The 13,615-nt window shown below is 29.1% G+C and overlaps 1 protein-coding gene across 1 annotated transcript; it reads left to right on the top strand.

The window, feature by feature from the left end:
• The first annotated feature begins 10,432 nt into the window (after positions 1-10,432).
• XTH31 (xyloglucan endo-transglycosylase-related 8) lies at positions 10,433-12,342 on the top strand. The gene is made up of 4 exons (NM_114368.3): positions 10,433-10,800; positions 11,140-11,240; positions 11,336-11,553; positions 11,637-12,342. Exons 1-4 carry the CDS (start codon positions 10,599-10,601, stop codon positions 11,995-11,997), a joined length of 882 nt encoding a protein of 293 aa, NP_190085.1. The 5' UTR covers positions 10,433-10,598; the 3' UTR covers positions 11,998-12,342.
• The last annotated feature ends 1,273 nt before the right edge of the window (positions 12,343-13,615 follow it).

Genomic DNA, 13,615 nt, shown 5'->3' with positions numbered 1-13,615 from the left:
TTTAAAAAACATAAATAATTGATACTTTTCACGAAATTGGATTCTTCTCAATTGAAAATAAATAAACGCCTTGAATTATCGGTCCGGTTTGGTTTTTAACCGAAACCCAACCGACCTGGGTTGAGAAAAATCATAACCAAATAGTTTGAGTCTAAGCCTGGATTTGGTTTGAGTCGGTTTGAGTTCGGTTGGTTCGGTAAAATATCCACCCCTAATTTATATGATGGACTAGTATTTCAAGATTATGTTACAACCTTTCTTTTTTCATAATCATTTTTATTATGAAATCAAATGAGGAGAAGTTTAAGCTTTTTTACACTGTTTAAGATTTTGTTTTTATGGCGGCAGTTTGATTACACTGTTTTTGAATTAGTCATTGTCAACAAGAAAAAGGAGCCATCGGGTCATTGCTTTATTTATTTTTAGTAACGTCATCATTGATTTGTTAATTATTATCAACTTTAATAAACAAATCATTATGTAACAACTATGGAGCAATCATTGGCGACTGTTGTTTGTTTGTTTTTTGTTGAAGGAATTATTGAAAATGTAATAGCCATTCAAGACTTTGTGGCTCTTTCTCCAACTATTCGTTTCCACTATTCTAGGAATGATCGAGTAACTAACTATTCACATTACCGAAATATGTATTGTAAATTTTAATGATCACTTTAAATTACTATTATCCTTGCATATTGACTTTGTCGACAATGTTCAAAAGTTGTTTTTATTAGCTTCTTCAAAGTTGGATTTAAGTAACTGTGGTATTGTGGTGTAACATGTTCTAAGAGTACTTTGTTAGTCCTCACATGTATATTTGTTGAAGGAGTGATATAAGTAAACAAGTACTAGATGAAGCGTAGCTAAAAAGAAGAAATGATTTATCATGTTGTGGTCTTTTTTTCTTACTATATATCCGACTAATTCTCTAGATGATTGTATCCGTCGAGTGACCATTCACCGGAGTTTTTAATGGATGTAAAGTATAACACTATTTTGACTGACCACCAAATAACAAAAACTAGATAGTTTCACGTTTGATGGGAATAGATCTCGGCCCCAATAGAGAACTCCTCCTTAAATGAAAATCACGGACCCTTATCATTTGGTTAATCATATTGTTGTTTTTCTCAATTATTTTGAACTTTCATCTAACATCACTCCTGAAACAATCTTATCATTGTATTGCTTCAGAGAGTATTTTTCAGGTGAGGTATTATTTGATCTCATATTAAGAATAGATAAATCGTTCTAATTGTACATATTTATCTTTCAAATCGTCCGACGCAAACCGCCCGGTCACCCAATTTTATTTTTTTCTTCATATTTTATAAAACTATATGATCTCTATAAACGTTAAATGCATTAAATAAGTTTGAATCAATTGACTTGTTGTCGAATCCGGCTGATCAAGTGATCCGATGATCCATAAGGTAGTCCGATTCACCGTTAGGGTCAGATTTATAAACATTGGTAATAGTAAGTGCTAAGACATATATGCTTTTAAATTATAGTTATGTCATATATATTTATATTATAATCTACTGATTGAAGAATAACAAATCTTTTTAGATCCTATCCTTTTAATTTCATTAAATTATAATAGTAACTAATATTTTGGACATGTATCCTTCAAATCATATTTAAAGGATCACTATTAACTGGTTTTGTTTTACATCACATAATTTATTTTATTTTAATAACTTATTTTCATCTATCCTTTTTCATTTTATTTTTAATTTAGTTTTATTTGTTATCTCATGATTGTTGTTAAATATATATACATAAAAATGTAACAATTTTGCGATTTTTAGATGTAGTTTATGTTAAAATACAAAATGAGGCCATTCATTAATGGGGTAATAGCGGTGTATGACTTATAGTTTAGCATCTAAAATGAGTAGTATATGAGCAAAATTTTGTGGAAAATACCCTTACCTTTGTCTTCATCATGAACTAATATCTCTCTCATCAGCTCTAGTAGCGTCGTAGCGATCCTATACAAAATATTTTTATTTATTTGATGACATCCATGAAAGCAAAGATAATCATATATATAGTGAATTTGCTGAGAATAAAGAACATAAATTTGTTTAGAAAAAATTATAATAAACTTTCATAAAAATAAAGTTACAAATTAGATTCTTTTATATAGAGATGAGATTGATTTTAGGTTCTTAATCTATGATAAACATAAATGTAAATATTATATTTAGAGATAATGATAAATATCTTGTCATCTCGACCGTCGATCTCGATTGATCTTTGGTTTCCATTTCTCAATACCCACGACAAGCTCATACATCACGTATGAGATTGGACAAATCATCAAAATAGCGTCTTTATACCTGGCCGCCAGGTTATCATCGATGTTTATACCCTGTCATGGAGTCAAAGCGGCTACAATACCCAGCCGTTGGATCGTTTATACCCGATTGTAGGGTTCAAATCGTTTACACCCGGTCGTGGGTCAAAGTAGTCACTATTATGTTCGTAGTTAATGGAGAACCACAAGAAAAATACAACTTCTTATGTATTTCCACCAATTTTAAATTACAAGACTTGGTAGGTCTTCAAATTTCTTGTTCACAAATTTTTTTGTGTTAGATTCAAAGTCATCACCGTCGGATCAATATCATATCTGTCGGAGTCATCTTCATCGATCATCTCCAAAACATCGTTGGGGTACTTTCATCACTACTACCATAAGCAATCATCGGAAGTGTTCATCATTATATAATTTGAAACTATTTGTTGCATTTTTTCAACCCAAAAAAAACAAATTATACTTACATTACTAATATTAAAAAAATAGCGTATCATCGCTATTATTATAGCGAGACCGTCGTTGGGTAATTAGTAGCCACAAGCAGCAAAAAACTATTTTGACCATTGTTGATTCTGTAAATCAAACAATGAATTTATACTAAGGGGTTAGACAAATTCACTTCTCTCTTAGCTCACGAGTAATCAAAAGAAGATGAACAAGGTTGCTTGAGTAGAAAGCTAGGGTTTTGCTCTGTGAAAAGTAGTCTCTTGTATTAGGTTAAAAGATGGATGTAATAGAGGACAAACCCCCTCTATTTATACAATGATTTGATCATGTCTAAATATGATAAATTTCTAATTATTAAGGATCTATATATTCATTATTTTTATTCTTCGTAAGATCCTCTTCTTTCGAAATGGAAGTCTTCTCTTTCTGAAGTTTAAGAAGTCGGCTAGACGATCTCAGCTGTCAAATTAGGTCTTCTGGCAAACTCATAACTTAGGCCCATTAACAGGCTAACCGGGGTATCCTGGTTAAATCGAATTCTCGATTTTATTCATATATTTCCCGGTTTAGACCGGTATTGTCGGAGGTGCCAATTCCTGCACCAACAACCATATATAGGTATCTACAAATTAAAATAAAAAACATATTTCTCATGTAAGGAATCAAAACCACGACCGCGTAAGTTGCTCTTTGTAGTCATCGCGGCTCTGATTATAGTCATCTCTTAAAATATTCAAAAATGTTAGAGCATTTTCGACTCATCTTCATTTTTATTTCTAAAATAGAGTTTAAAATTAGATTTACTCCAATTCATCTCTATTTCCATTTTTAATCTCTATTTTTACGCCATATTTGGAGACTTATTATCTCAATTTGCAATAAGTTTAGAGACCTCCACTTTTAAGTTTCAACTCCATAATGGAATTGACTTTGAGCAAAACCTAACTCTCTATCTTAGAGAAAAATGGAGACATAGATTGGAGATAGTCTTAGGAATCAAAAACTCTATTTGCAAATTTATATATCATCAAATTTCTTCCCATATAAACGTCATCTACCTAATTCAGTACGTACTATAACCTTCATTAATATGTTAATAAATGGAATTTTATGATACTAAAGTTAAAGTTAAAGAACTTGATACCAATTATAACAATTTAAATGTGCACCTCGAAACGAATTTATACTATATATTGCCGTCTTTCCATGCAAAACTTTCATCATCTAACTTTTATAAGCAACTAGGGTTAAATTTAATATCTGAGATCATGACTGCTGAACTTACAAGATCAAAAGTCTTCTTAATCTACCGACACATCTCAACGCTATTTTGTTGATAATACCTACCAGATTCAGTTGGATCTTTTTTAGTTCTTTATATGTTTTAATTAGTAGCATTAATAGTCTGTTACAGTGAAAACCTAAACGTACTAGCTAGTTGGTCATTTTGGTGTTGTATTGAAAAGGTTAATGGTTTCTTATGAAAACACTATCAATCATTATGGAATTATAAGTGAAACTGTTTTGTTCTCAATACCAGAGAGGATAGAATGTTCTTCAGAATTGTTGAAGTGACACAACTTAATTAAGCTTAGATTCCAATATTTTTCCCACTCATATTTTGTCGGTAAGCACATTTCTAATTAAGATTTAGATAACAATATTTCCCCCACTCAGATTTTTTATCTGCAAAGTTATTTTGCTGAAAATGATAGAAGCAACTGAAATTTTTAAGGGAACCTTATTTAATCACGGTACTTAGTATTTTTAATATAAGTATAGTTTTACTGTTATTGGATTTGTGATTTAGAAAGTAGGATCAAAAGTTTAAGGATAATTTATTACAATTAGGTAGTTTTAACTTTTAAAAGTAGAGTTAGAAAATTGGTAATTTAAAGTTAAAATTTGAGGAATAAAACTAATGAAAGGATAAGTGGACGTTTTTCCTCTTAAGAAAATTTAAAACAAAAAATATTCAGTCCATTCAATTTAGATTAACTCTAAAATTTTAGAAAATAATATTTTTAGTTGATTAAAAAACCTTAATAAATAAACAATTCTTGGAAAATGGGAAAATAATCGATTGACCAAAATAAATGTTCACAACCTCATGTACCATTGACCAAATATTTTTCCACAAAACCCATTCATAAATACTTTCTACGGATCCATGTAACATTCTTTGGTCTTTTATTTTTATTTGGGTAGGACATTCATTCTTTGGTCTTTGATGGACGGTGATGCATACTCGTCGAGCTTATTTTAGTCTAAGTTGTACACTGATCGATTCCCACGTCAAGTATTTGGTGCATGTTAGATGGGGATTGTTCTTGTTAAAATTAATTGGTTCAAAGTGGGTGGTATATTAATTTTATGGATACTATTTTATCATCAAAATAATGTCCACTGACCATATACGTTTCAATTGATTGTTTAATTCTATTTTTATTAAATAAATAGCTAATGGTTTTAAATTGCAAATCTCAATTAAATTAAATATTTTATAATTATTTTTTAATCAACCAAATAACAAATTTGGTTTTTGTAAGATAAATCTAATTTGAGAGTAAGTGTGATATGATTTAATATGTGCCAAATTTAGAAAACGATAAACAATATACTCCTTATGTTCCTTTTTGTTTGATTTTTTAGAAAAAACATAAATATTAAGAAAACATATTAAATGTTACTTTTAAATGTATTGTTTTTTTTTATGATTTACAATTTTCAATAACTCTAAACCAATAATATTCACTAATTTGTATTGAAGTTTACAATTTATCAATTATAACTAATAACATAAATATTAAGAAAACATATTAAATGTTACTTTTAAATGTATTGTTTTTTTTTGTGATTTACAATTTTCAATAACTCTAAACCAATAATATTCACTAATTTGTATTGAAGTTTACAATTTATCAATTATAACTAATAACTATTGTATTGAAAATTTAAAAAATCAATCTTTTTGAAACATTTTTTTTTCTAAACAATCAAACAAAAAGGAACCGAGGGAGTATATAAAGTCCACAAATACTAATTAATTTCAAAATCACTGGTTAACAATTTTCTCAAGTGTCCATTTTTGGATTCCATTAGTTGAAAATACAGCTCTACCTCTTTGCGATTTGTGCTTAAACTTTAGAATTTTGTGCATGGTTTTGAAACTCTAAAAGATGTTCAAAACCTTATATTTTGAAGTTTTTAATAGTATAAGTTTAAAGTTTGAGATTCTGCTATTCGAGAACTATAGAACACCAAAATATGAACTTTTTCCGTGGACTATACCCAAATTGTCAAACACAATCTCATGATCTAGGCCAAATTGTCAAATCGGGTTTACAATATAACAAAAAACATCACAATTCATTCTCAGATTACATTTGCAATCTATATTTTTATGGGGTTCTTTCTTATGTCTTATCAGCCCTAGCCATATATCTACGTTCAACCACACAATCACTTAACTTACGACCAACTAATCAATATCAACAACCAACCAATATCAGCACCTATATTATTGCTTCGAACCTAACCATTTCTTTATATTACACTATCAATTATTAACCATACTAAGTTGGTTCAATTCCCATGACTTACATGGATTTAGTCTCAATTTAAAACTGATAATGAACCAACATAGGTGCACACAAAAGCATGCAATAGGGTCCGAGAACATTTCCTTGTTCAACAAGGATCGATAACGGTTAATCCACTCAATTATCATCACAGACTTGTTAATTAGGAATTTAGGACCTATAATATCCGTGGCTAAGTAAATTATATACACGACTGTCAAGCTTTAGCCACGAAAATCATGGTTTCTTTTCATAAATTCTTAGTGTTAGCTCGTTAATACTTGGTACAATATTTTCTAACGTAAAAGAAATATGAGTAACTTACGTAATAACATCTTTACTAGATTTTAACCCGCGATATACCGCGGGACGATTTATTTTTTAAAAGTAATATATATTAAAACTTGCAAATTTTATTTTTATAAAATATTTTTATTTTACAGTTTATAATTTCTATACCACGAATCCATGAGATAATTGTTAAAAAACTGAAGTTTTAATCTCTACTTAAACAACATATTAATAATATTTTAAAATTTTATAAATATTGATTCAAATACATCCACCATATAACCCAATTCCAAAATAAAACCCGTTCTGTAAATTTTTTACCCGTCCCGTGATTTTTTTTTTAAAGTAGTAATTTTTAAATTTTAAGAATTATTTTTTATATATAAAAGTTTTGCACATTGTATCATTCTCTAATACATTTATATTTTATTGTTTAATTTTATATATAGTAACATTATACATACCACATAACATTTTTGGTTTTATATAATCTTTTCTAAATTAGGATGATTTGATATGTTTAATATTAGTGGTCTTAAAAAATAATTAATTAAAGATTTAACCCGTATTAAAACGGTGGATTAATTATATTTTACTTTTTTATTAATGTTGATTCAAAAACCCGTCCCTCCAAATTCGTCTTGCCAAAAAGTCATTTATTTTATTAATATTAATTTTATTAATGATATGACTCTGAATTATATTCTAAACATTTTAGCTAATAACATCGGAGTGCACCATATTTATTTAATAGGAGAATGTACCATATGACCCGAATACACTTTTATCCAAATCCACCAAAAAAGTCTTGCAAAAATACTATAGAGATAAGAAACGATAGTCGGTTTTGATAGGTATAAGATTAGCAAATATATTAGTTAGCTTAAATTAGTTAAAGAATACAAATTGAAAAGGTATATTACATTATTCGAATATAGTATCAAAACTTATATAACACAGAGATTTGATAAAAATTTAATTGTTGAATACTTTTTTTGTGCTAATTTTTATGTGATTAAGATTTAATTGATTTCATGTATATGTTTTGTTGATATTATCTATATTGTTTAGTGTTTAAGATTATACACTTGTAGTTTGATAGTTAATTTAAGAGTTTCACTTGTAGTATTCCATCTTGTATTAATATCGATCTAAACCGTCGATTCTAGGACTTTCCAGCTTTTATTAAAAATTGAATCACATCTAATATGTTATTAATTATTGTAATATATAAGATTATAAATTTTTAATATAATATGTATGAAATTGAATATAAATATTTCAAATTATGACCCGTTACTCAGTAGAAAGTTTTCTTAAATCTATTTTTCACCCGTTATAATATTTTTTCATGTATTGAACAGTTTATATTCGTTTTTAAAAATTCAAATTGTGGCATATGCAAAATAACTATAATTCTTTTTTTATAATGATGATATTATTTTTCCGCAAAAATAAAATCATATAAAGATGGAAAGTGAACTATAATAATTAATAAAAAATTAATATGATAATTTAGATATCAAATATAATTTGTTGATTTTAATTGGTTACTTTTTTGGAAATTAATAATGTATTTTGTTTTTTAATTAAATTAAATTAATTAAAATTTAGATATCAAATCTTATATGTTGATTTTGATTGGTTATTATTTTTGGAAAATAATAATGTATTTCGTTTTTTAATTAAATTTAATTAATTAAATTAGTATTTGACTTTTTAATCCTTAAAGAGATAAATTAATTTACTTTTTAAAATTTTATTTCTAATGGCATATCTATGTAATTACTTACAAAAATTAAGGTTACATTTAAAATGTACTTTCCAAATAATATAGTAGGATTAGTGCAATAGGTTTTATTTTCTTCTCTGAAATATCTAAGTATCTAACACTAAGAAACTGATAGAGTAATTGACATGGTTAAATTTGAAGTTATTATTGTTTTGACATCAAACTTTTGATGATTAATTTTTCTCTTTCATGTTATAGTTAATATTATTTCCGTACGGTAAGTAGCTTTTCTCGGCATGATTCATGCACCTACGCCACCTGATTTTATTACCTACAAGTCCAATTCCAATTCCAATACCATAACCAACTTCAATTTTTTTTTATTTTTTTTTTGAATATTTGTTGAACCAACTTCAAATGTTAGATAATAAAATATATTAAGCCACAAAACTTTACTTTTTAGGGACAGTTACCGATTCTATAGTTAGTTATGTTAACCTCGCTTCTGTTATTTTGACGTGATCATGTGTCATGACCATGTTATTCTCTTAGAAAACATCACCCCAACCATTGTATCGAGCAAGGTTGAGATAACAGAAGTTGCAATAATCTATTAATTGTAACTAACTATAGAATCGGTAACAGAAGTTGCCCTAAATCTCCAACAAAGATATGTTCATTAATTGCAATAATTTATAATCCTTACAAATTTAAAAAACACTATACATTATATAATAGGATTAATTAGTTATTGGGCAAACTAGTGGATATGTGACTTCCGCAAATCAATCATCTAATTTATCTAAAATTTTTTTGTTTACTCTATATTTTCATAAACTGCTACGTTAGGAAATATGTGTCTATATCACCTATCAAGTCAAATTAACTATAACGTCAAAAAGAAAAAGGTCGAACTAACCATAATTTCAACTCTCGACTTATCCTGAATACATATTATAATTATATAAAGAAATACAAATCCCTTTTTCCAATAAATTACAAGATCCGTTAGCAAGAAAATAAAAAAAATTGTGGATTGATTTACATGCAAATTTTTATAAACTTTTTGAGTTGAGATTTATTAATAAACTATTAGATTTTTAAAAGCTATGAAGCTACATTGGATTGATCTAGTTTCTTATCCATGCATGTGACCTCCGCTATGAAATTGACCAAACATGTTACATCTTCGACTTTATCCTAATTTAAAAAAAAAAAAAAAACAGAAACCAAAATGAAATGGGTTAAAATTTATAATAACAAAGATAATGTCATTTTTTTATTTGGCCGCAAAAAGTGTCATTTTCTTATGTGAAAGCATATATATATATAATTTTTTTTTCTAGATCATTAAAATGGGCATGTTCATTGCACTCTATTTATTTTCGATACGTCCTCATTCTTTTCATTTAAAAAATAAATATATTAATGCTTTTGAACCGACAGTTTTTTACATGACATTACTAAAACTGCAAAAGTAAGTTACAGTCAAATATTTGTTTAGTCCATACTATACTATTAGAACCATGTTTATTTGATTTAAAACCATTGAGAATTTTTGGATGACAACGTTATTCTTAGAAAATTAAAGTTACTAAATACTCCCACTTAATATTTAGTAGTAGAAAAACTTATTCCACTTTTAGTTTCTTCAACGAATTTGTTTATGGTCTTAGCCTCGTAGGTAGATCCGGAATAAATGGGTAAAAGCTGGTTTCCTTCCGTTGTTTCACTTAATAGGTAGAGGTAGAGGAACAAAATCTCTTTGAATGACGTGATAGGAGCACAATAGAACTAGTTGTACTTGTACGGTTATACTTTCAAAAAAGAAAAAACCATAGTTCAAATATCATCTCTATATAGGAATTTGGTTTTTATAATATATTCCTCAATTTCCTTTTCTTGAATTTTTCATTTTCGTACTTAGTTTTCTTTGTTAAATAATATTTTATGTAAGTTTTTTTTTTGATAAAAAAATATATGAAGTAAGTTGACATTAAATGTTTCATATTTTGACATGGGATCAATCCAAGAGGCCCATCCAATTGACGGATAACAGTCACTCACTCCTATAACTGTCGGACCCGCATCACTCTCTATTTATACACACCTGCCTTCTCTCACTTTTCTTCATTCATTTCATACATATTTGTCTCTCTTAAATGTGTTTATTTCCCCTTTTGTAGTAACCACTCAAAAGGTTTTACTTCACTCAAAAATGGCTTTGTCTCTTATCTTTCTAGCTCTCTTAGTGTTGTGCCCTAGTAGTGGTCACAGCCAACGTTCTCCTTCACCGGGATACTACCCGAGTTCCCGAGTACCGACTTCACCTTTTGATCGTGAATTCCGTACTTTATGGGGCTCTCAACACCAACGTAGAGAGCAAGACGTTGTCACTCTTTGGCTCGACAAATCCACTGGTCTTTTTCTTTCTTTACTTTTTTCGTTTTCAACCAAATTTGAGTCCATGTTATAAAATGCACTAAGAGATTATATGCTATTCATTATGAACAGACCATTAAAATTAATGAATGTACTGATTAGAATCAATTTAGTAAGTGGTGATAACTTTGTCAAACCTCACTCAAGTTTCTAGTGTTATTTAATACACTGCACGACTTGTAGGACTGTGTCGGTAGCTTATATTTATTATTTTTATTCCCAATTAGTTATTTTAATCATACTATCATTTATAATAATCATTTTTGTCGTATGTAATAAATTGATTTTATTGACTAATTAAATATGAGCATGAACAGGGAGTGGGTTCAAGTCTCTTCGTCCATACCGGTCGGGCTACTTTGGTGCTTCCATTAAGCTCCAACCAGGCTTCACTGCTGGAGTGGATACATCCCTCTATGTATGCATATGATCGAACTGATTAATTAACCACCTAATAATTATGTTGTTAAAGGGTTACTAAATTTCAAATTCTAACAATTTTTCGATCTTTAGCTCTCAAACAACCAAGAGCATCCTGGAGACCACGATGAGGTCGATATCGAGTTTCTAGGGACAACGCCAGGGAAGCCTTATTCCCTTCAAACGAATGTCTTCGTTAGGGGAAGTGGCGACCGAAATGTCATTGGAAGAGAAATGAAATTTACCTTGTGGTTTGACCCTACTCAAGATTTTCACCATTACGCAATTTTGTGGAACCCTAACCAAATTGTGTAAGTCAAGAATTCTTATGTTAAGTATACGCATTTTCTAGTTGTTTGATATACTAACTTGGACGATTTTTTCATGTATAAAGATTCTTTGTAGACGATGTACCGATACGTACATATAATAGAAAGAATGAAGCTATATTCCCCACAAGACCGATGTGGGTTTACGGATCGATATGGGATGCATCGGACTGGGCCACAGAAAATGGAAGGATCAAAGCCGACTATCGATACCAACCATTTGTGGCTAAGTACAAAAACTTTAAGCTAGCGGGATGCACAGCGGATAGCTCTAGCTCATGCAGACCGCCATCGCCTGCACCCATGCGCAACCGCGGGTTGAGCCGGCAGCAGATGGCGGCATTGACATGGGCACAGAGGAACTTCTTGGTCTATAACTATTGCCATGATCCGAAAAGAGACCATACCCAAACACCAGAATGTTAAAACAAACAAACAAAAGAAAGGTTATAATAATTTTATTTTGCATTATCAAACATACATGAATAATTGGAGGTCTTGTGACGGGTCCACACTGGAAACTATATTGAAGCAGTTGAGCGTCCGGTCCTCTATGATTTGAGATTAAAAAGAAAAGGTTTTGTTTTTCAATACTTTGTAATGTTTCCATTTGGTATCTTTCTTATAATTGTAATATTGTGTGATCACATATATTAATATCTGGTATTGTATTGTTGTGTGAACCAAAAAAGAAAGAAAAAGAATGGAAGTTGTTCTTTCGAAGGTGGCTTAAATTATTTGTTGGATTTATATATTAACAAGTGAATCTCTGAATCTACACGATAATTATTAGATTAGTGGTTGATTGGGAAGTAAATTTTCCTTAGTGGTCAAATACTTTTAAGAGTTCAAATACTATAACAAAATGAGTAATGACTATAGCAAATTGAATATATTATTAAACAATTATGGACGAATAATTTTAGCATATATCAAACTTATATATACACATAGATTGTATTATTGTATATGATATATACAGAGCAACTGAATGGAAAAATGAAAATATATTTATACATAAACAAACAAATCTTGGCAGCCTCGAACAATGATGGACCATTGTACTTTCATTATGGATCATGGAATTAGCGGTTAGATCAGATATTATTCGACACAAACAAAACAAATTAAACGGTAGGAAATGGTGTACGTATAACATATTGATAGTGCAACAAATTACGGCTTTAGTGGTGTTTTAAATTTATAAACAATTTCTCAGAATCTATAACATTAAGAAAATGAAAATCAAAGAGGGGCCATCGAACAATAAATCAAGAATCTAGAAGGGACGGTTAATGGTGCATGAGCAAAGATGAGGATAATGATGATGATGACCACTTTTCCCAACGTCGAAAGAGATAGTGAACACACTGAATAGTGTGGAGCCCAATATAAATTCTCGAAGATTTCGTTACCCTCTTAAGTTAAAATTGAAAGAAATATATTCTTGTTAATTATTGTTGTCTTATTCCAAAGTGTTGTTTTTCTCTTTGGCGTTTTTTGTTTTCCTCTTTGGCCTTTTGTATGTGTATTTCGGTTGTCTACATCATTTTTGATAAAGACGTCCCCGCAACTTTTTATTATTTGCTATATATTAATGGAATATGATGTGTTTCTAATTGAAATAGATGATTTTTAGGCCCTTAAATAAAAACAAACTAATTACTATTTTTAATATAAAAAAACTAATTACTTGTTTGGTATTATGTTACTCTGTATAATATCAAACAAATTATTAGAAAGGTGTCCTGTATTTATTTATAATGTTAATATGTATTTTGATTGAGTTTAGTTCTTAAAAAGCAAATAAAAAAATTGGGTTTCCAATAGTGTATAAAATATATTTTTCATATTCTTCAATCAATAAAATATCAAGAAATTACTTTTTTAGAGTCCGATTAGTAACACAAAACTTTACAAAAATTTTACCTGTTAGTTGGAGTTGTAAAATTCTTCGCAATAGTGCAAAATTATAAAAAAAGAGCTGTACGAGAAAACGGTACAATAAAACTGAAAAAAAAATTTGTAACGTTTTTATAAAAAT

This window comes from Arabidopsis thaliana, chromosome 3 (assembly GCF_000001735.4).
Source record: "Arabidopsis thaliana chromosome 3, partial sequence".
Lineage (NCBI taxonomy): Eukaryota > Viridiplantae > Streptophyta > Magnoliopsida > Brassicales > Brassicaceae > Arabidopsis > Arabidopsis thaliana.
Note: the sequence above shows the minus strand (reverse complement) of the source record. Positions and strands in the feature narration are given on the sequence as shown.

Excerpts from the sequence above, each read along its gene's own strand:
- XTH31 (NM_114368.3), top strand. The coding sequence starts at position 10,599 with ATGGCTTTGTCTCTTATCTTTCTAGCTCTCTTAGTGTTGTGCCCTAGT. Across the intron at positions 11,241-11,335 it reads GAGTGGATACATCCCTCTAT|CTCTCAAACAACCAAGAGCA; the intron begins GTATGCATATGA and ends TTCGATCTTTAG. Across the intron at positions 11,554-11,636 it reads TGGAACCCTAACCAAATTGT|ATTCTTTGTAGACGATGTAC; the intron begins GTAAGTCAAGAA and ends TCATGTATAAAG.